The 24,974-nt window shown below is 33.7% G+C and overlaps 2 protein-coding genes across 2 annotated transcripts; both read right to left on the reverse strand.

The window, feature by feature from the left end:
* Nucleotides 1–1,178: 1,178 nt before the first annotated feature.
* Nucleotides 1,179–2,012, reverse strand: LOC143061990 (uncharacterized). Its single transcript, XM_076233845.1, has one exon. It carries the CDS (start codon nt 2,010–2,012, stop codon nt 1,179–1,181), a length of 834 nt encoding a protein of 277 aa, XP_076089960.1.
* A 1,852-nt stretch (nt 2,013–3,864) lies between these two features.
* LOC143062854 (uncharacterized) lies at nt 3,865–23,999 on the reverse strand. The gene is made up of 5 exons (XM_076234667.1): nt 22,818–23,999; nt 21,739–22,187; nt 20,273–20,327; nt 16,649–16,840; nt 3,865–11,080 (listed from the first exon to the last, which is right to left on the reverse strand). Exons 1-5 carry the CDS (start codon nt 23,962–23,964, stop codon nt 10,269–10,271), a joined length of 2,655 nt encoding a protein of 884 aa, XP_076090782.1. The 5' UTR covers nt 23,965–23,999; the 3' UTR covers nt 3,865–10,268.
* Nucleotides 24,000–24,974: the final 975 nt, after the last annotated feature.

Consider the following 24,974-nt stretch of genomic DNA (forward strand, 5'->3'; position numbering starts at 1 on the left):
GTCCCTTGACCTTGTCTGTGTTGGTCCTACAACTGTTACAATACTAACAGAATTAGCTGGTACACAAAGGAGTAGGTCCAGTAAGACCCCTTTTTGGCCAAAAAATATAGCAGTTTTACAAAATTGTTAAAATGTAAATTTTTAGTTATTTATTGGACAGTAGAATGCTTCTGCTACATAAATCTGGGCTGTTTTTGACTATACAATGCACATATATCGGGTACTAGCACCATTAAGTCATGCTAAATTACTGAAATCTTCACAATTCTAGCATTTTAGTTAAATTTTAGACAGTTTATGTGTGAAACGAAATTGGCCGCATTCGTGTTCATCCTTAATATTGAAATGTAAGTTGTATTTTATGATAATACATAACATATATAAAGGTTGGGGATGAACACGGATGCGGCCACTTTCATTTTTGACAAAAATCATCTGAAAAGTGACATTTTTCGGCATATTTGATAGATTTTCCATATTTGAGCTTGAATCGGGTTGTTTTTAATGACTAAATCAGTTAAAATCTTTCACATAAATTAATTGATTCAAATGAAATAGACACTTAAGTGTTTAAAAAGTGGTCAAAATCTTTCGTAAGATGAACCTGAAATTTGAGGCCAAAATCGGTCCTTACCGGACCTACTCCTTTCAGAACTTCCGGCTACTCTTGCAAAGACCTTAATTTCAGAATGTTCTGGTTTAATTGAGTTGTTTATAGTTTTGAAAAGATCCATACATTGAGATATTATGTTCATACCAATAAGGCCAGACGAGTCCTTCCTGTTTACTCCAGGAGAATCCTTTAAAATCAAAATTCCTCTGTCCTTAATAGTTTCACCAAATAAAGGTAAGTATACATCTGTTTCTATATATCCAATGTACGGAATGTGTAATCCATTGGCTGCTCTAAGCCGAAGCCAACTCTTATCTTGATGCAATTCAAAATTTGACTTTAACATCTTATTGAAAAACGATTCGGAAATAGTACTAACCATTGATCCAGTATCTAAAATACATGATACAACTACATCTCCAATTTTCATGTCAACAATAGGACTACTTCCAACGGATTTCTTAACAAGGGACGAGCCATTTGTACCAGCGCCTACTGACCGGCTCCCTGCCGTAGACTGTTTTCGTTTAAATCATGTGTTTCATACTTTTGGTTATGTGTAGCATTACCTTGATCTCTGATAGGGTCCTTGTTTTTCTTCTTTTAATGTTTTTACTTCTGATTTTATGCTTTGGAGTTCAGATTTGAGATCTTCAAGTACTTTTGCTATGTCGGAAGTTCCAGATGGTTTAGCTTGAGTAGCGAAAATGGGGACTTCAAAGTCGTCTGTCCTGTTGTCTTGTTGTTGGCTAGTTTCTTGTACATCGCCGTCTTCCATGAGCAAAGTTGCTTCCTCACGTATATCATTAAACGAAATTGTGTGCGTACCTCTTATGCGTTTCTTTAATTCTCTTTTGAGCCATGTTGGTCTTACATTCTCAGCAAACTGGTTGCGCAAGACAATGTCTCGATCTGTTATGCATTTATGGTCTCGCTTGCATATCTTGTCTAGCTTACACATGAGGATATGTGAAAATTCTTGCAGTGTCTGGTTTTCTGTTTGTTTGCAAATGTAGAAATCTGACAATAGTTCTGATATTGTTCCCCTTTCACCAAATACTTCCCTCAGTATACTTAACACACTTTTTGTTGTTTTCTTTTCAGAGAGTGGTCGGTACCTTATCTCTTCTTTAGCTGGACATTCTAAGAGACTAATTATAAAGTTAACTTTTTCTTCCTCTGGGGTGGGCCTACTCTTTATTGTTAATTCAACATCTTCGATAAACTCCTCCAATGTTTGCGAGTCCTCTTTCCTACCTGAGAATTTCTCTATATTCCTTTCTCTTGGTGTAAAAACAACCTTCGGTTCTACTGTTTCTTTACATGCTATTACCTTAGCTAATCTCAGCTTTACATCATCTAGTTCCTTTTTCAAAGCATTGACATCTCCGTCGGCCATCTTGAATGTTGTTCTCCGTCTACCACCTTTAGTAAAACGTTGTCACATAAATCCTGTCGACGACGCCAAATGTACCCAGGTGTAGGGTGAGGCTAATAGAAGTGACATATTTGATGATATATAGATTTTTATTTTTTACTATTAACAAAGGTGGCAGGTAGTCCTGCAGATGGTATAAAAAGGGCAATTTATGATGTTTCTCTCATTTCATTTCAGCGTTATCATAAATGCATAATACGTCATCAAAACGGTGTTTAAGGTTACAATAAAAATAGAAAATTACCGGTTATACATGAATAAACTCCGGAATCGTAAGTGACTTGCTCACACACACTAGTCAGCAAATGCATTATGTCAGAGTGATGATTAGACCACACATCATTTAACATTATTATTATCTTTTATTTAAACAACTTCCTTCAAAATGGTAAGCAAAAGTGAATAACATTGCAAATTGTGGAAAACAAATAAAGGAACTCAAATGTCAATATTACTCAATATATGAATACTGAATAGAATAAAGCTAATAGATACGAAATATTAGCCAACATATAAAACACATCTTGAAATGTTTAAATACTGAAAAGGGAAATAATCCACACAAGAGCAATGTTGGAGACGCAATTGGCCCCAAAATATTTTGTTTGTTTTGATTTAAATCTTTTTATTGAACTAATTCGAATTAGTTAATACGAATCGAATTCGAATTACGTGTGAACTCAGCATTAGATACCAATATATGATGCTAGTTTTATCATTTGCTCCTCCATGCCCTTTTGTATACAGTACAAACACTAAGCTACATGTCTTATGGTATTTTCTACATAAGAAAATGCCTGTACCAAGTCAGAAATATGACAGTTGTTATCTATTCCTTTGATGTGTTTGAGCTTTTTATTTTGCCATTTGACTGACTTTCAGTTAGGGATCAGTATTTTTGGTATTCACTTTTTATATCATTAGACTGTTTTATACTCCACATCTCCTTTTCTTCATGTCTAATTATTTTCCTCTTTGGTTTGAGAGCAATTTTAAAAGAAGGGCAAAAGATACCAGACATGCCAGAGGGACATCAAAAATAAACTGACAAAGCCATGGCTAAATAAGAAAAAGGCAAACAGAGAAAAACAATAGTACACAAGACATAACATAGAAAACTAAAGACTACAGACACGAACCCCACCAAAACGGGGTTATCACAGGTGCTCAAGAAGGGTAAGCAGACACGAACCCCACCAAAACGGGGTTATCACAGGTGCTCAAGAAGGGTAAGCAGACACGAACCCCACCAAAACGGGGTTATCACAGGTGCTCAAGAAGGGTAAGCAGACACGAACCCCACCAAAACGGGGTTATCACAGGTGCTCAAGAAGGGTAATCAGACACGAACCCCACCAAAACGGGGTGATCACAGGTGCTCAAGAAGGGTAAACAGATCTTGCTCCATATAAGGCACCAGTATTTTAGATATGGAAGACCCCTACAGCCTTTTTTTTAAATTTAAATAAGTTATGGGTATGTTTTTTTAGCAAGAGAACTGCTTCATTTTTGTTACAATGTACACGGTACACCACAGCTCACTTGGATCTTGCTTTGTCCACCCGCCCACAGTGGGAGTAGACATGCAATTTATTTTGTTGAATCAAAAGACTTGCATGTACCATCAATTGGAAAAAGCAGATAAGGATTTGTAATCAATCTTCTTTAAAAAAAAATAAAAAAAGGAGGGAAAACAGTTAGAGTGGGCACAGATGGGCTGTCCAGGTGGAAAAAGTAAAATCCACAAGGGCTGTTGTGTATAGAATATTGAAATAAAACTGCATCCAACACATATTTAAAGGACTGACAATAGTTCTAGGATTGTATCACTTTATTATATAATTAATCACAAATTTATAAAACTAGAGGCTCTAAAGAGCCTGTGTCGCTCACCTTGGTCTATGTGACTATTAAACAAAGGAAGCAGATGGATTCATGACAAAATTGTATTTTGGTGATGGTGATGTGTTTGTACATCTTACTTTACTGAACATCCTTGCTGCTTACAATTATCTCTACCTATAATGAACTTGGCCCAGTAGTTTCAGTGGAAAATGTTAGTAAAAATTTACAAATTTTATAAAAATTGTTGAAAATTGACTATAAAGGACAATAACTCCTTAGGGGGTCAATTGACCATTTCGGTCATGTTGACTTATTTGTAAATCTTACTTTGCTGAACATTATTTCTGTTTACAGTTTATCTCTATCTATAATAATATTCAAGATAATAACCAAAATCTGCAAAATTTCCTTAAAATTACTAATTTGGGGGCAGCAACCCAACAACAGGTTGTCTGATTTATCTGAAAATTTCAGGGCAGATAGATCTTGACCTGATAAACAATTTTACTTAGTCAGATTTGCTCTAAATGCTTTAGTGTCAGAGATATAAGCCAACATCTACATTTCCCCTCTATGTTCTATTTTTAGCCATGGCAGCCATCTTGGTCGGTTGGACGGGTCACGCCACACAATTTTTAAACTAAATACCCCAATAATGATTGTGGCCAAGTTTGGTTAAATTTGGCCCAGGAGTTTCAGAGGAGAAGATTTTTGTAAAAGATTACAAAAATTTACGAAAAATTGGTCAAAATGGACTATAAAGGGCAAAACCTCCTTAAGGGGTCAACTGATAATTTTGGTCATGTTGACTTATTTGTAGATCTTACTTTGCTGAACATTATTGCTGTTTACAGTTTATCTCTTTCTATAACTAGAGGCTCTAAAGAGCCTGTGTCGCTCACCTTGGTCTATGTGCATATTAAACAAAGGACACAAATGGATTCATGACAAAATTGTATTTTGGTGATGGTGATGTGTTTGAAGTTCTTACTTTACTGAACGATTTTGCTTCTTACAATTATATCTATAATGAACTTTGCCCATTAGTAACAGAGAACTATATTTGGTAAAAATTTACATAAATTTACCAAATTAATGAAAATTGTTAAAAATTGACTATAAAGGGCAATAACTCCTTAAGGGGTCAATTGACCATTTAGGTCATGTTGACTTATTTGTAGATCTTACTTTGCTGAACATTATTGCTGTTTACAGTTTATCGCTATCTATAATAGTATTCAAGATAACCAAAAACGGCAAAATTTCTTTAAAAATTACCAATTGGAGGGCAGCAACCCAACAACCAGTTGTCCAATTCATCAGAAAAATTCAGGGCAGATAGATATTGACTTGATTAACAATTAAACTTCTTGTCAGATTTGCTCTAGATGCTTTGGTTTCATAGTTATAAGCCAAAAACTGCATTTTACCCCTATGTTCTATTTTTAGCCGTGGCGGCCATCTTGGTTGAATGGCCAGGTCATCGGACACATTTTTCAAACTAGATACCCCAAAGATGATTGTGGCCTAGTAGTTTCAGTGGAGATTTTGTAAAAGATTACTTAGATTTATGAAAAATGGTTAAAGATTGACTATAAAGGGCAATCACTCCTAAAGGGGTCAACTGACCATTTTGGTCATGTTGACTTATTTGTAGATCTTCCTTTGCTGAACATTATTGCTGTTTACAATTCATCTCTATCTATAATAATATTCAAGATAATAACCAAAAACAGCAAAATTTCCTCAAAATTACCAATTCAGGGGCAGCAACCCAACAACCGATTGACCGATTCATCTGAAAATTTCAGGGCAGATAGATCTTGACCTGATAAACATTTTTATCCCATGTCAGATTTCCTCAAAATGCTTTGGTTTTTGAGTTATAAGCCAAAAACTGCATTTTACCCCTATGTTCTATTTTTAGCCGTGGCGGCCATCTTGGTTGGTTGACCAGGTCACGCCACACATTTTTTAAACTAGATACCCCAAAGATGATTGTGGCCAAGTTTGGATTAATTTGGCCCAGTAGTTTCAGAGGAGAAGATTTTTGTAAAAGATTACTTTAATTTACGAAAAATGGTTAAAAATTGACTATAAAGGGCAATAACTCCTAAACGGGTCAACTGACCATTTTGGTCATGTTGACTTATTTGTAGATCTTACTTTGCTGAACATTATTGCTGTTTACAGTTTATCTCTATCTATAATAATATTCAAGATAATAACCAAAAACAGCAAAATTTCCTCAAAATTACCAATTCAGGGGCAGCAACCCAACAACCGATTGACCGATTCATCTGAAAATTTCAGGGCAGATAGATCTTGACCTGATAAACATTTTTATTCCACGTCAGATTTCCTCAAAATGCTTTGGTTTTTGAGTTATAAGCCAAAAACTGCATTTTACCCCTTTGTTCTATTTTTAGCCGTGGCGGCCATCTTGGTTGGTTGACCAGGTCACGCCACACATTTTTTAAACTAGATACCCCAAAGATGATTGTGGCCAAGTTTGGATTAATTTGGCCCAATAGTTTCAGAGGAGAAGATTTTTGTAAATGATTACTTTAATTAACGAAAAATGGTTAAAAATTGACTATAAAGGGCAATAACTCCTAAACGGGTCAACTGACCATTTTGGTCATGTGACTTATTTGTAGATCTTACTTTGCTGAACATTATTCCTGTTTACAGTTTATCTCTATCTATAATAATATTCAAGATAATAACCAAAAACAGCAAAATTTCCTCAAAATTACCAATTCAGGGGCAGCAACCCAACAACCGATTGACCGATTCATCTGAAAATTTCAGGGGAGATAGATCTTGACCTGATAAACATTTTTACCCCTGTCAGATTTGCTCTAAATGCTTTGGTTTTTGAGTTATAAGCCAAAAACTGCATTTTACCCCTATGTTCTATTTTTAGCCGTGGCGGCCATCTTGGTCGGTTGACCGGGTCACGCCACACATTTTTTAAACTAGATACCCCAATGATGATTGTGGCCAAGTTTGGTTTGATTTGGCCCAGTAGTTTCAGAGGAGAAGATTTTTGTAAAAGTTAACGACGACGGACGACGACGGACGACGGACGACGGACGACGGACGACGACGGACGACGGACGCCGGACGCCAAGTGATGAGAAAAGCTCACTTGGCCCTTCGGGCCAGGTGAGCTAATAATATTCAAGATAATAACCAAAATCTGCAAAATTTCCTTCAAATTACTTTTTTCGGGGCAGCAACCCAATAACCGGTTGTCCTATTCATTTGAAAGTTTCAGGGCTGATAGATTTTCACTTGATGAACAATTTTACCCATGTCAGATTTGCTCTAAATGCTTTGGTTTCAGAGTTATAAGCCAAAATCTACATTTCACCCCTATGTTCTATTTTTAGCCATGGCAGCCATCTTGGTTGGTTGGTCGGGTCACACCACACATTTTTAAAACTAGATACCCCAAAGATGATTGTGGCCAAGTTTGGATTAATTTGGCCATGTAGTTTCAGAGGAGAAGATTTTTGTAATAGATTACTAAGATTTACGAAAAATGGTAAAAAATTGACTATAAAGGGCAATAACTCCTAAAGGGGTCAACTGACCATTTCGGTCATGTTGACTTATTTGTAAATCTTACTTTGCTGAACATTATTGCTGTTAACAGTTTATCTTAATCTATAATAATATTCAAGATAATAACCAAAAACATCAAAATTTCCTTAAAATTACATATTCAGGGGCAGGAACCCAACAACGGGTTGTCTGATTCATCTGAAAATTTCAGGGCAGATAGATCTTGACCTGATAGACAATTTTACCGATGTCAGATTTGCTCTAAATGCTTTGGTTTTTAGTTATAAGCCAAAAACTGCATTTTACCCCTATGTTCTATTTTTAGCCATGGCGGCCATCTTGGTTGGTTGGCGGGGTCACGCCACACATTTTTTAAACTAGATACCCCAATGATGATTGTGGCCAAGTTTTTTTAATTTGGCCTGGCAGTTTCAGAGGAGAAGATTTTTGTAAAAGTTAACGACGCCGGACGACGCCGACGCCGGACGCAAAGTGATGGGAAAAGCTCACTTGGCCCTTTGGGTCAGGTGAGCTAAAAAATGACTATTTAAGGTAGCACAATACAAAGATTTTTTTACTTCCAATCACTAACCTTTTAAATGCTGTAACTTTCTTATGAATGCATAGAAAATAAAACAAGAGGCTCTCAAGAGCCTGAATCGCTCACCTTAATTCTTTTGGTTAAATCTCTCATCAATGATTATTTTGGCTTTTCAATTTATTTAAATGTTTTTTGGATCGTCCTATTTTCTTCAAAAGCCAAAAAAAATAATCATTTTCTCCTATGTTCTATTTTAGCCATAGGAGCTATGTTTCTTGACATACAAGGAAATAAAATATAAAATTTATACTAGATACTCTGAAACTCATTTAGCCTAAGTTTGGCTGAAATTGATACAGCAGTTTCAAAGGAGAAGATTTTTTAAAGTAAGTCAACATGATGAACAAATTGTGAAAAAAGTCTTTAAAGGGCAATAACTCCTTAAGGGGTCAATTGACAATTTTGGTCAAATTGACTTAATTGAAGATCTTACTTTGCTGAACATTATTGCTGTTTACAGTTTATTTCTATCTATAATTATATTCAAGATAATAAACAAAAACAGCAAAATTTCCTTAAAATTATCAATTCAGGGGCAGCAACCCAACAACAGGTTGTCTGATTCATCTGAAAATTTCAGGGCAGATAGATCTTGACCTGATAAACAATATTACCCACATCAGATTTGCTCTAAATGCTTTGGTTTTTGAGTTATAAGCCAAAAACTGCATTTGACCCCTATGTTCTATTTTTAGCAATGGCGACCATGTTTGTTGATAGATCATAACTTCGGATACAATTTACAAACTAGATACCCTAAGGAACATTCAGTTAAAGTTTGGAAGTATTTGGCCCAGTAGTTTCAGAGGAGAAGATTTTTGTAAAAGATTACTAAGATTTACGAAAAATGGTTAAAAATTGAATATAAAGGGCAATAACTCCTAAAGGGGTCAACTGACCATTTCCGTCATGTTGACTTATTTGTAAATCTTACTTTGCTGAACATTATTTCTGTTTACAGTTTATCTCTATCTATAATAATATTCAAGATAATAACCAAAAACAGCAAAATTTCCTTAAAATTACATATTCAGGGGCAGCAACCCAACAACGGGTTGTCTGATTCATCTGAAAATTTCAGGGCAGATAGATCTTGACCTGATAAACAATATTACCCTGTCAGATTTGCTCTAAATGCTTTGGTTTTTGAGTTATAAGCCAAAAACTGCATTTGACCCCTATGTTCTATTTTTAGCAATGGCGACCATGTTTGTTGATAGATCAAAACTTCGGATACAATTTATAAATTAGATACCCTAAGGAACATTCAGTTAAAGTTTGAAAGTATTTGGCCCAGTACTTTCAGAGGAGAAGATTCTTGAAATAGTTTACGACGACAGACGACGACAGACGACGGACGAAGACGGACGCCAAGTGATGGCATAAGCTCACTTGTCCCGAAGGGACAGGTGAGCTAAAAAAGAGGTATATATAGATAGATAAAATATCAATCTTTTAAATGAATGCTATATTTTTATTATGCAATCATTATGTAATCAATTAGTATGTAATTAGTGGCAAAATCTGGGTAGGTTCACTTGAATGAATTTAGCTCTATCATCTCTTTAACTATACAGAAAATTTTAACCAAATCTTAATCAACACTTCATGGGCTTCAAAAGGGTGTCTCAGATTGTCTCTATGGTGTTCCATTCTCTCATCAATCTCTTATTAGTGTAAACATCCTAACCACATAAAAGAAGAAAATGTTTAATTAGGTGTAAAATTTGTTCTATACATTCTATCTGAAATCTGAGACACCCTTTTGTAGATAATGGCCATAGGAACAACATATAATAAAATCAACCCTCTAGGGATACATATGCAGAAGCTAATTTCATTTGAAAGTGGAAATTTGGTGAAAAATATTTTAGACTCAGCTAACATTATAATTGGTTACATAATTGTTGCATAATACTTACATTGCATTAATTTGAAAGAGTAATCTGTTAGCTATCCAAAACTACCACTTTTATAAATTTTGAAGCATTATTAAGAAAGTTACAACATGTTAAAACTTGGGAGTTGGAGTTATAAAATCTTTGTATTGTGCTACCTTAATATAAAATTCATCTTCTAAACTGACTTCTAAATCAAATTGCTAGCAATCTTAAAACACAATAGTTCTTTTAAATACTGATAATATTAGTGTCATTTGAATTAAATATAAATAAAGGTGTAGACTGTACTAAGAACTCCTATACTTTTTCAGGTTTCATAGGCATATAAAGTAAAGAATTAAGTATAGTTTCCTTCAGCACTATATTAGAATAAACACGACTCAGTCCTGCTTCTTTGGATATAATTTTCATCATATTTGCAAGTTGTCTTTCCCCTAAGGGACGTGACGTGTACCAACTGTCATCAGTCATAGATTTCGGACACCTAGGTTGTTGGAAGAAGTCTTCTGAAGCTTTATTACGCTTAGTCAAATATTTCATCAATGAGACAACTGGACAATATATGTCTCGAGTTGCAACCATTTTTGGACTGACTTCACCAGGTTGTCTATTAGGATCCTTTATCTCTACATATTCCATTCCATTGTCATCAGTCTTAAAAACAAACATATGAGTTCTATAATCACGTTGTTTTAGACAATTTTTGTATGTGAAATTAAGGGTCAAATCAAGCCACACTTTGTTCTGCAATCCTTTGGGAGTGTTGATAGTTAAAACAGGTGATCTTGTTAACTTTGTCATGTCTTCTCCTGAAATTGGTGGTGGTAGTTCTTTCTTCACAACTTCCATTTTTATTTTCCGCATCATAACTTTGAAGACCATGTTTGATTCATGAAAGTCATGATCAGTGAATAAGGATAATGACCTATTATACGGGTTAGTAGTCAGGTGACGGTTGATGGAAGCTCTGATGCCTCGGAATGAGTTTGCTGCATATAATTTACCATCAGCTGTTCTTAATTCAGCATAAAATTTTTCAAGTCTTTCATCAAGAACTTTTATGGATAAATCTTCAAAATTTGGATCAAATTCCCTTTGTTTCAACCATTCTGAAAGGAAAATAGCAAGACTATCAATGTGTCACATAAAAATGAAAACAGTAACAACACTTAAAATTGATATATACAAGAATGTGTCCACAGTACACGGATGCCCCACTCGCACTATCATTTTCTATGTTTAGTGGACCGTGAAATTGGAATAAATTCTCTAATTTGGCATTAAAGTTAGAATGATCTTATCAAAGGGAACATGTATACTAAGTTTCAAGTTGATTGGACTTCTACTTTATTAAAAACTACCTTGACCAAAAACTTTAACCTGCAATTTGCACTATCATTTTCTATGTTCAGTGAACCGTAAAATTGGGGTCAAAACTATAATTTGGCATTTAAATTAGAAAGATCATATCATAGGGCACATGTATACTAAGTTTCAAGTTGATTGGACTTCAACTTCATCAAAAACTACCTTGACCAAAAACTTTAACCTGAAGCGGGACAGACGGACGAACGAACGGAAAACGAACGAACAGACAGACAGACGGACGGAGGAACGGATGCACAGACCAGAAAAAATAATGCCCCTCTACTATTGTAGGTCATAAAAACAGTTTTCTATGTATACCAACTTAATAATTAACCTATATTCATTGTGTTCAGTTTTAAAATCATGTCAAATTTCTATATATATATAGGTCAAGGTGTTTTCTTGACTAACTGTATAAGGGAATGCTCAGAAATAAGTGTTTAGAAAGCTGATGATGTATAAAATCAAAGTGTTGGATAGCATCTCTGGAAAGTTTGCAACTGTATATGTGTATTATTTCAAATAGGTTATAGGCGTGTATATTTTCAAATATGTATTTAATCACAGTTTGGATTTTTCAAACAAAACTATTGTCTTGGCAGCAATTTCCAAATATCACTTTTAATGCCCCATTTATGTACATTATGTTTTCTGGTCTGTGCGTCCGTCCTTCCGTCTGTTTGTTTGTCTATCTGTCCCATTCAGGTTAAAGTTTTTGGTTGAGGTAGTTTTTGATGATGTTGAAGTCCAATCAATTAACCTGTGTAAATAGCAAATTCTGAAATACCGTGACGGTTTGGTGGTGAGCGTGTCAGATGAGAAATGTACAGATAAGGTAATAGGTAACAGGTAAATATACTATTGGTATCGGTATCCGATTCGACCCTGAACTTGTTAATTATTGGCAATATTAATTATGTGGGGAAAAAAGGGTCTGGAGTGGTGTAATTTTTAATCAACACCATTGTCCTATATTGGATATATATATATAATTGAATTCTTTGATTAGTCATTTTTACCCCATGACAGCTGACAAATTGACCTCGTTATTTTAGTATTATACTAGAACACACCCGTGATATCGCAGGTCCATGGCTGACTTAAAGTATATAACTATGCGTATGCCTTATTTTAGTATTGGTATTATCATCTGATAAAGTCATGCCGATTATAAGACGTACAGTTTTCTCTGCTTTCAAAATCTTTCTGTTTGAACCCGTCGACCTGGAACCTATTAATTATTATTGGTAATATTAATAATTTGGAAAACAAAAGGGCCTGAAATGGAATATTTTTTACTCAACAGTATACAGCAAAATTCTAAATACACCGTTTGGTGGTGCGCCTGTCAGATGCGAAACGTACAGATATGGCAATAGGTAACAGGTGAATATACTATTGGTATCGGTGTCGGACTTGATCCGGAACTTCTTAATTATTGGCAATATTAATTACGGGGGAAACACTGAACTATAATATTCTAAGAAGTATATGATGACTTGGTTGCTTTTAAATTATACGGATGCTATGCTACTAATTGTCATTAATTAAGGGCATCCGATACAGTTTCAAGGGACTTAACTCTTGGCGCGACGTTAAGTGTTTAAATTCCCGCAAAACGTCACTTTTTTCGGGACGTAATGAGTGTAATTTTCCGTAATTAGAAAAGTAAATGTGGATTTTTCGATGCTCCAATTTCTGTTTCTCCCGCATCTTACTTCTACCCCAGTTATATTAGTGGATTTGATTCTGACATGATAACAGTATAATAAAACCATAAGAAATAAAACACATTACTGTTTCTGTGAGATCTTCAATGCCAGCTTAATACCAATTAAATTGATTAATTGTTGGTTGCTTAACATCCAGTGGCAAATAATTCATGCAAAAATTTTGATGGGACGTATTATGGTATACAAATGTCCGGCTTCCCTCTGTCCGTCGTAAACATGGTACAGCATATTATCCTAATGTCATGGTTGTTTTTTTCATGATGGTCAAACGATCTGTATATTTTTGGTGAACTTTTGAGTAACCAAACCAGGTGTGTTTTTTTTTCACAGTCCTTGCTGTCTCTTTTAAAGGATAGTTGATATGCACTCATTTTCGAACGTGTCCATACGATATCAGTTTAATAGAAATTTGACAAGAATTGTACACATGAAAAATCTAATTAACCATAATGACCGGAAGGACAGACAGAGGAATGAACGTGCGATATTTTATGTACCCTGCAATGCATCTGGCTGTGGTGAAAAAAAAATATATATAGTTATAATTTCCAATGAAATTACGCATAGGTAATATGTACAGTCCTCTCGCTATTAATTCAACCATTTTTGCCAAATTAAAAATTAAAATAATTATGGTATAGTTTCTCTGTCTGGACAAAAGCATCCTTTAATTAAGACAATGTTTTTCTGTTGTCAGTTTGATCCACTTGAGCATGTTGAACGAGTGGAGGTCCTTATATCCACATTGGAAAGTGAAACAGCTTGTATTTTATAAATAACGGAATTAAAAGTTTTCAAATGATTTTTGGCTTCAAAACTTTCAGATCGATTTCAGTTTGACAAAAACAATGTACTCTTCTATTAAAGCCTGTATTTACCTTTACCCGTCCTTGGCGTGAGACATATAATCCATATAATTATCAATTATTTTATATTCTATCACCTGTGTATTGTTAAAATAAAACGTGTCAATTATCTTTTTAAAAGAGTAGTTACTCAAAATATCCAAGAATCAGAATTCAAACACTAGTACTACATAATCTTGGAGCAGAACATTGCATTAGTCTGTCTCATTGAAAGTTGAGGCCGACGCCTATGGAAAGTAGCTATAGCAAGCTATAGCAAACTTTCCAAAAATACTTGGGATGCTACATAACCAAATAAGACATGAAAGAAGGACCAAACTATCTGATCTTTGCACTGATTCAGGAAGTTGCAACTTTTATGCTCCATCAAAAATTTATCACCATGCCTATATATATAACACATATTTTCAGTACCCTAATATGGTATAACCAGATGCTCCGCAGGGCGCAGCTTTATAAGACCGCAGAGGTTGAACACTGAAAGCTTGAACCCTGAAAGGTTGGGGCAAGTATGGACACAACATTCAAGCTGGATTCAGCTCTAAATTTGGATTGTGATTAAATAGTTGACACAGCATAGGTTTCTGACACAGAATGAATGTGGTCTAATGAACTTAAAATATTTTGTTTGCCTTTGAGCAATTCACTATGCTGTTGAATATAAATCCTCTCAAAAAAATGTTTGAAGAAATTTTCTTTTTATTTATGAAATCTGAAATGAGAAAAATTTACCCCCTCCCCCATTTTTTTTTTCACATCCCCCTTTCCCTTTTTCCAAAACTGATCTCAATTCAAATTTCTAATGGAGTTTGCAACAAAAACAACTCATTTAAATACATCATAAAAAATTAAAATGTAAAATAAAGTGCTTGTTATCACTGAATGGTAAAGATGGTTTAAATTTATCAGTTGGTAGTAAAAGTGAATATACATTGTATATTGTATAAAACAATGATTTAAGTTGATTCAACTACTATTCTGGACAAAGAAAGATAACTCCAATTCAAAATTTCATAGATTTCTATTTACTTAAACTAAAGTTATAGTGTGAAAACCTAGAAAATGCTTATTTGGGCCCTTTTTGGCCCCTTATTCCTAAAATATTGGAACTAAAAATCCCAAAATCAATCCCAACCTTCCTTTTGTGGTCATAAACCTTGTTTTAAAATTTCATAGATTTCTATTCACTTTTACTAAAGTTAGAGTGCGAAAACTAAAAGTATTCGGACGACGACGACGCAGATGACGATGCCAACATCATACCAATATACGACCAAACAATTTTCAATTTTTGCAGGTCGTATAAAAATCATTGTCAGTAATCAGAATTTGTTATGAAATTGTAATACACAGAAACGAATGCTGCATACGGAGGCTCAATGAATTTAAAGTCGGCACCATTGGCCTTCAGAAGACTTGAAGTCTTCTTCCACCAAAAACAACAACACAGTGTAAAAATGGCTGCTGAAAGCTTGGACTGTTGATCGTTGATACACAGATGGTATTCTCATAGCACATATAACTTCAGATATATGTCCTTGGACTATTGATAATAAAGAGATGGGATCCTCTTATTAGACTGTCGGCATTCCAATGGGAACAAACTGTGCCCCTCTACTTGCCGACTTGTTTCATTATTATTATGGGCTGACTTCATGCACGAACTTCTTAGGAAGAAATATAAGAAGTTAGCAATATCCTTTAATTCTACTTTTCGCTATATAGATGATGTTCTTTCTCTAAATAATTCAAAATTTGGTGACTATGTGGAACGCGTCTATCCAATCGAGCTAGAGATAAAGGATACTACAGATACAGTTAAGTTGGCCTCATATCTTGACTTACATCTAGAAATTGACAATGAGGGTTGGTTGAAAACAAAACTTTACGACAAAAGAGATGATTTCAGCTTTCCAATTGTGAACTTTCCATTTCTAAGTAGCAACATTCCAGCAGCACCTGTTTGCGGTATATATCTCCCAATTGATACGATATTCCCGTGCTTGCATTTCCTATCATGATTTTCTTGATAGAGGGTTGCTGCTCACAAGGAAGCTATTAAACCAAGAGTTCCAAATAGTGAAGTTGAAATCATCCCTTCGTAAATTTTAAGGACGCCATCACGAGTTGGTTGACCGTTATGGAATAACCGTTTCACAAATGATAACGGATATGTTCCTTACATCGTAACTACAATCCCCTTCCCTTTCATGAATGTGACCTACCAAATTAAGACTATTTACCTGATTTGTTATCACATAAGCAACACGACAGGTGCCACATGTGGAGCAGGATCTGCTTACCTTTCCGGAACACCTGAAATCACCCCTAGTTTTTTGGTGGGGTTCGTGTTGTTTATTCTTTAGTTTTCTATGTTGTGTCGTGTGTGCTGTTGTTTGTTTGTCTTTTTAATTTTTAGCCATGGCGTTGTTGGTTTGTTTTAGATTGATGAGTTTGACTGTCCCTTTGGTATCTTTCGTCCCTCTTTTAGCACATTACATCAAATATTCTATCCTCAGTGCTGTTGAAAGCTTGAACTGTTGATATATAAAGATGGTATTCTCTTAGCACATAACTTCAGATATATGTCCTCAGTCATACTTCAGACATTGAGAAACTACATGAACAATTAAGTTAACCTTGAAAATGACTACATATGGTAATCTTTTACTACTGTAATACAATACAAGTTGCCATAACATAAACTAACCCTTGAACATTTTAACTCCCCATCTTGCTTGTCTCTTTGTACCTCTTGTTGTTTCAATATCCATTAAAGCATCTGTTTCCCTGTCATTCATTACGGGAAAACTAATACCAGAGTATTCCTGTCCACTCCTGCTGGTCTCTGAATCCTCTGCTCCAGAACCAGAGTAGTTGTCCTCTAACAGACTGGAACAAGCTTTAAAATTAAGTAGTTAAATTGATAGTCACACTTACTTTCTTTCACAAGACTTATCAGTACATTTACTAAAGTAAGGTATCTCTGGTGAACGTACACGTAATCATTTTTTTTCCAAACTTTTGAGAAGGTTAAAAAGATTAAAACTTTTGTGGTAATTCTAAGGCACATCCTACATTTTGCAATGATATTTTGTATTGCTGCATGCTATTTGCATACATATGCAGAATAATTATATACTCTTGAGTCAAAAGTCAGTAATTTCAAAATAGTCTATTAGTGGACTGAAGTTCACTGAACATGACTGCATATTGACCATCAAATCTTTTTTGTACTTTTTAGTTAGATTGCTGTCTTGTTGAAGTATACTGCACATGTTGTGCCCTTGTATTCCTATCATCTAATTCAAATATGGTTTTATTCAACATTTATCATAGGAATAATTTTATAATATAGTACTGAGTTCAAACAATAGTCTATTCAATTTATCAAACCATGCGATATATATAATATAGATATACAGTAGTGGTACAAACAACTAGGACCCAGAATCAAGCTATTTTAATTGGTCTCTAAGTATTGTAATACCAAAAATAGTAGTTGTAAATGCATTATATTAAAAATTTTAAATTTTACCATACAGAAGACTATATTTTAGAGAAAAAAAATCTGAATTTTCATACTTCAACATCACTAATTGGTTAAAGGCATTAGACATAAATCATTTTTGTATATAATTACATATAAAAACAAAAAAGAGTAATATTTGAGGGTCTTGGTGGGTTTTATAGAAAAGGTGATTTAGAGGCAAAACATGCAGACTAAAGGTAAAAAAAAAGTATTCAGAAAAATAGACCAAAAAGTAAAGAATAGAGAATAATGGACCTAAACTAAAATGAAATAAAAAAATAAAGAATACAAAACTGAAACACCCCTATTCACACTCTCATTTTCAATGTTCTCTTTTCAGTTTTCACTATCCCATGCATCATTTTTTTTCATAACCTACTTGATATCAAAAGTTGCCTCCCATACACCACAAATTGTTCCATTTTAATATACAATATTCACTATTAAAACACTTGAGTTTTCTCCCCTTTAAGACTATGTAAGTTGTGGTTTAAAATATTTGAAAGCTAACTTTTCATGGGATAACAATTCAACAAAAGAAAAAAAATCAGGCCATAAAAACAATGATATTAGGAACACATAAAACTGCTTATCCCATTTATTTGACTTGAAAAGAAATAATAATATAGTATCAATGAATGGGTGTTTTTATAATCATGATAATGGCCCTGTTATACGTCCAAGGTATGTAATAATGGTCGAGGAAGTCTGTAATGGCCCGAGGCAACGCTGAGGGCCATTACAGACATCTGAGGCCATTATTACTGACCAAGGACATATAAAAGGGCCATTATAAAAACACTCATTTCTTAATACTTGGTATTATTGCATAGCAATTTAATATTTCCAACAAATGGTAACCAAAAAATAGTGGTCAATAAATTCTAATATTGCACTAGTGCAAAAAATCTATGAAATTCATGACGTCATCAACAACAAAATCTTAGTTTAAACCAATTTTTACTTTCAAATATTACATTGCTATACAATAAAAGGGTTGTTGGTCCAAGACTACAATTGTCGTCCCTTGATTTTCGTTGTCCAAGAATGTAGTCCCTAGTGTGGACAGTGTGTTACTTGCCAATTTTTTTTATATCCCTTCCAAATTTATTTCAGGGGCGGATGCAGGAATTTTCGAAAGGGGGGTGCTAACCCAGGGCACCCAGGGCAAAGGGGGGGTGCAAAACATATGTCCCGATACAAATGCATTGATCGGCAAAAATAAAGGGGGGGTGCGCACCCCCGGAACCCCCCCCCCCCCCCTGGATCCGCCACTGTTTATTTTATATCTCAAATAGTAAGTCAAGGGATGAAATGACATTGTCATAAAAATTGGGTAATGAATTTTAAAGTAAAGTAGTGATTTGGTCCAGTTGGAAAAGGTTAAAAATTACCACGTCAGAAGCTGTCAAAAGATTTCAAGACCCCCTTAACATAAAATTGTCTATATTTTGGGTAAGGGCTGATGAAGTTTCCTATAATTTTGATATAATTTGTTCCAAAAGTAGTTCAACACACTGTAAAAAAATTATTGAGAAAGCACAGGTTGGATTTTTTTAATTTGCATTTATTGTCTAAAAGAAATACACTACAAAATAATTGTGGTCTCGGACCTATTGCATGAATATTGGGGAATATTGTCCCTAGTATATTAAAAAACAAAAGTGTGCACGCTGAAATGTCTCGCCTTCTATACTAATCATTGATATTATGCTGATAGTCCTAAGTATAAAGCTAAGTTTTATTACAACTATCACATAAACATGAACATTAACCAAGATAACTAAACAAAAACCAATGAACCTTGAAAATGAGGTCAAGGTCAGATGAACCATGCCAGGCAGACATGTACAGCTAACAATGCTTCTATACAACATATATAGTTGACCTATTAAGAAAAATAGACCAAAACACAAAAACTTAACACTGTGCAATGAACCGTGAAAATGAGGTCACGGTCAAATAAAACCTGCACGACTGACATAAAGATCATAAAATATTTCCATACACCAAATATAGTTGACCTATGGCATATAGAATTAGATAAAAAGACCAAAACTCAAAAACTTAACTTTGACCACTGAATCATGAAAATGAGGTCAAGGTCACATGACATCTGCCCGCTAGACATGTACACCATACACTCATTCCATACAACAAATATAGTAGACCTATTGCATATAGTATGAGAAAAACTGACCAAAACACAAAAATTTAACTATAACCACTGAACCATGAAAATGAGGTCAAGGTCAGATGACACCTGCCAGTTGGACATGTACACTTTACAGTCCTTCCATACACCGAATATACTAGCCCTATTGCTTATAGTATCTGAGATATGGACTTGACCACCAAAACTTAACCTTGTTCACTGATCCATGAAATTATGTCAAGGTCAAGTAAAAACTGTCTGACAGACATGAGGACCTTGCAAGGTACGCACATATCAAATATAGTTATCCTATTACTTATAATAAGAGAGAATTCAACATTACAAAAAGTTTGAACTTTTTTTTCAAGTGGTCACTAAACCATGAAAATGAGGTCGAGGACATTGGACATGTGACTGACGGAAACTTCGTAACATGAGGCATCTATATACAAAGTATGAAGCATCCAGGTCTTCCACCTTCTAAAATATAAAGCTTTTAAGAAGTTAGCTAACGCCGCCGCCGGATCACTATCCCTATGTCGAGCTTCCTGCAACAAAAGTTGCAGGCTCGACAATAAAATATACTACAGTGTTTAATCAGATTTTTGGCAGAATCATAAAAGTACCCTATCAATTACTGTTTTTACCTTTTTCTTCTGAGTGGGAACTGTTGAATGCAATCAGATCTGTTTGTAAAGGAACCTGAAATAAAAATATCAATATATAAATTATACTTTTAATGCTAGCATTTCACCTTAATAGGATATGATATCCTGCAATGCAATGTTGAAGCAGAGGAGAAATTAAAATTTATATTGTGTGATTCTGTTAAGTATATAAAACAATGTATGTAACAAGACAATTTTCATAAAATATTATTGCAGTAACATATTGTCCAACTATTTATTAAACTAAACTGGTTATGGAAGATTCATGGTATACCGCCATCTTGAACATCTGTACAATCGTAGTACACTATAAGTCTTGAATCAGCAAGAATTGTACCCATTAGGGCGCTACCGAGGTGATTTTCTATAAATTTAATATTTCCAAGCAACATAACTCTTTTTTTGAAAAAGTCAGTCGGCCACCATTATAAAACTTGTCAGAGATATTGCTGATATTAACCTATAGTATAAGTTTTATAAAAATCTTGCAAAAACTGTACCTTCGAGAGCGCTAACATGACCAGATGGACAGACACTCACAAGTACAGACAGACAGACAGATGTACAGACAGATGTACAGATAGACACGCAGACTGGCGAAAGGATGTATGCCCAGTTTTTCCATGTCCCCTGCATCTCATTATGCGAGGGACAATAGATCTTGTTCAATAGACATGTGTAGCATAAAATATAATCTTTATGTAAATTCAAATTTACTGCTATTTTTGAGAAGTTTTTGCAGTCAGGCAGTTAGGATTAAAAAAAACTTTATAATATTATCAAAGAAGTGGTGAACAAAAATTACATTTTTTTCTAACAGGACTCCTACATTTTGTCCTTTTTTACATCTATAACATTAGAGATAGAAATTTTGACATTTTTTTTAAACTGAGTTGTTTCCCTTTATCAAGATTGAAATTAATTTGGTCATATATTTTTTACTCTTTAATGATTTGATAGGTTATGAAACATATTAAAAATAATCAAAGAAAACCAGAAAAAGAATTTACTTTCATGGTTAAACTAGATTTTTGAAGCTCTAAATGTAAAAGGTTATTGTTGATGGTACAGATAATAGCATGGGTAGCTTATAGTGAAGGTTAGCAGTCTTTTTTAGTAACTGACAAAATTTTGTATTATGTGAAATACAATGCCTTTGCTGTTTGGTTTGAAAATCATAGTGTGTTTTTTTATGAGTTCAAGTTTTGGTACAACAATGTCCAAACTTTCAAGGCATAATTATTTTCTATATTTACATATTATATTTTCATTCTTTTCCAAACATACACATGAATTGAAATGTTCATACATTTATTAAGTTATTTTTGCTTAGCATTTTTATTTTCTGTATCAACTGATACTTATTACAAGTAGTCTCTATCTTTTTTTGACAAACTTCGAATAGATTTGTTATCTACTGCATACATGCAATATTTAGCACTTACTGAAATACATTTCTTGATATACTGATGGTCATCTTCTGGTGACTTTCTTTTGTGGCCAACTTTAGATTCTGCACTGTTTGATGTATGTTTACTTTCATCATGTCCATGGATACCACACTGTTTTAAATTGGGAACTCTGACATTCAGTGGAGAATTCTCATCTTGTATATCTTTACCATACATACATATCTGACCTGTATCATAACCAGTATCAACTGGTTCTACTTTCACTTTAATTGTGCCTTCACTTTCAATACTTTCACATGTATTTGAGTGGAAACTGATATTTTCCTCCACTAGCTGGTTTTCTATTTTAACTGGTACCTGTATAACTTTCAATGAGTCTCCTTCTTTACACACCATCATTACTGGTATTGGTTGAATAGAAGTATCAATTGTGTCTGTTGTGTTTTCTTGTTTTATTGTTTGTTGGTTATTCTTTGTCTTATCTGAAATTAAAAGTCACACTAATTTCTTTAAACTTTATAGTTCTGAAAGACTATAAGACTATGAAGAAGCCAACAGGAACTACGGCTTGGAAATTGTTCTTCATATATAAAAATATAAAAGTTAGTATCATGATCAGTGATGATGCACTAACAAAGACAAATGAGTAATACTCAAGTACTCCAATGAAAAATACAATGAACGGATATTTTAAGCTCATGAAATTTGAAAAAATTATAGCAGTATTTTATTCATAATTTTTTAAATCATACTGTTAATAATTGTTTTTCATTCCTTAATGTGTTTGAGCTTTAATTTTGCCATTTGGTTGGGAACTTTCTGTTTTGAATTTTTTCTTAATCTTCAGTATTTTTGTGATTTTACTTTTTGTGAAAGTGATGATCTGATTGATTAATTGTTGGTTGCTTTATGCCACATCAAGTGATTATCTGTATAAATATGTGTAGTATATATTTTGAATGTGTACATACATGTATACTAATATATATGATAGCTAAATTAGAAAATTTATGACACAAATTAGTTCTAAATCATATAATCATCTTATTTAACTCTCAACGCTGCCAAATTTGTAAATGAATTGATGTTGCTGTGAGTTATATAATATTTACCTGTACTTTCTTTCACTACTGATTCTTTATAACAGGAAAGATTCTCTTTCGTCATACAACTAAGATTTTCAATACAAATGTAACTACTGGATGATGGGTCTTTCTGGTGAGACTCTGAATTAGTGCCTAATGCAGCTTTAGTCTTCTCTTTTTCAATATTTTGTAAACTATCTAAATAGAGTTTTTCTTGAGGTATATTTTCCTTTCTTGGCCATTTTGGAATCTTGGTGTCTTTGAATTTGACAGTTTTTTTAGGCTGTGGGCAACTAATCAACCATTCACCACTTGAAGATCGACCAATCAAAAGTTTCCCAGGAGGTAAAGTGTAAAAATGTTCCCCACAAAAGTCATTTCTTTTCTTCATTAAATTGTCAACTGCATCTTGATTCTGAATTATTATATCCTGTTTAATATTGTCAGTAGCACAAAGTAATGAGCACTCTTTCTCCGCCATTTCATATAAATTTTCATCCTTTTCCTTAACGGTAAGATCATTGCCATAACAATGTTCCCTTATTTTAAACTGAAATTCCTCACTAGTTAGACTATGTTTTAACTTCTCAAGTAAAGTGTCATTTGCTGGACAAATAATAATATCTATATCAGACAATGGCTGTTTATATTTGAATTGCTGACCTTCTAAAAGGCCATGTTCATCTATAACAGTATGAGTAATACTTCTTGTTGAGTCGGTGAAAGTGTGAAGTAAAGGTAGTCTTATTTCCATGAATTCAAATGTAGGAGGAGTCATAACAAGTGATATTGGAAAATTATTAAAGGAAGGTAATTCAGATGTGCTCTGATTACAAATCCCTGATACAGTTTTTGGTTGCTTTCTTATTTTATTGTATAAAAGTTTTGATGAATTACAAAACAGATTTTTAGTTTTAAAACTGTTTTTAAAATGATTCACATTTGGACTGTTTGTCATTTTTGTAGATAAAAGGCCTGCAGACCCAGTTTGTGGTATATGAGAATTGAACACACATCCAGTGTCAGAGTCATTCAAACTGTCAGATGTCCCATCATTAAATGGTGTGATATACATTTCTAATCTATTATCATTGTCCATTTCACTGTTATTGTCCTGATTCCTCAAACAAACACCAATGTTCTCACATGACAAATTTAGTTCACTGGTTTCCATATTTCTAATAACTGGAATCCTTCAGCTTCTTTCTGTGTATTTGCATATAGTCATACCTGTCAACCTGTGACGATGAAAATGCAGGTCATGACCTGCATTGAAGAATCAAATCTCAGGTCATAACGCGTACGAACGTTTTCAAGCTGAATTTCAGTATTTATGGTACATTTTCTTATAATGTATATCAAAGATACCAAAATATCAATGCATGTTCACTTGGTTAAGTCATTTTAAATCTTATTTATTATTATTTCATTACACTTTTAAAGATTTTTATTAACTTGTGTATCACAGTCTTATGTCCTTTACTTTTGTCATCATCTAAAATTTATTTTTCAAATGTATTTTTAAAATGAGGTTACTAGTCTTTAAACATACCATGTAGAGGTATTTCTTTTTAAAATTGTATAAAGGTATAAAAATAATGAAAAGTTATTTTTCAATATGTATTTGAATTTTATATTATTATGATTTAATCTTTTTCACCCATAAAACGTAAATATAAGGAATAATTTTGAATGGTGACAAATAAGGGGAAGTAACTCTTAGTTGAAATATCTTTGTAAAACAACAGGGCAATTTATTTACGACCTAAAGCTAAGGTAATTGGTGTTAATCAACAGTGTGTTTGACAGCTATGATTATAAGTAATTTTAAACTTTTGACCATTTTAATTCTTGTAAATACATGTATATGCAGTTGTTTTTTAACATTTTCCTACACCCTAGCACATATAAATCATTATATATTTTTTAAAAACTTTATGATGACAATCCTATGAATTAATTATGATATCTATTATTTAGTGATCATTATAACCAAATTCAGTCATCTGTATATAATATAATAAATTGTTTCCCTATGTTTTAAGGTGTAAATAGTTGCTCAAACTATACCCTTTGGGTAGTGCTCCACATTTAATGGAGGAATATACAAGAAACTGAACTGAACTGAACTGTTTGACACCAAAGCTGTCAAGTGAAGCCATGCACTTAATGGGTCACTTAATT

Source organism: Mytilus galloprovincialis, chromosome 2, assembly GCF_965363235.1.
Source record: "Mytilus galloprovincialis chromosome 2, xbMytGall1.hap1.1, whole genome shotgun sequence".
NCBI classification, from domain to species: Eukaryota; Metazoa; Mollusca; class Bivalvia; order Mytilida; family Mytilidae; genus Mytilus; species Mytilus galloprovincialis.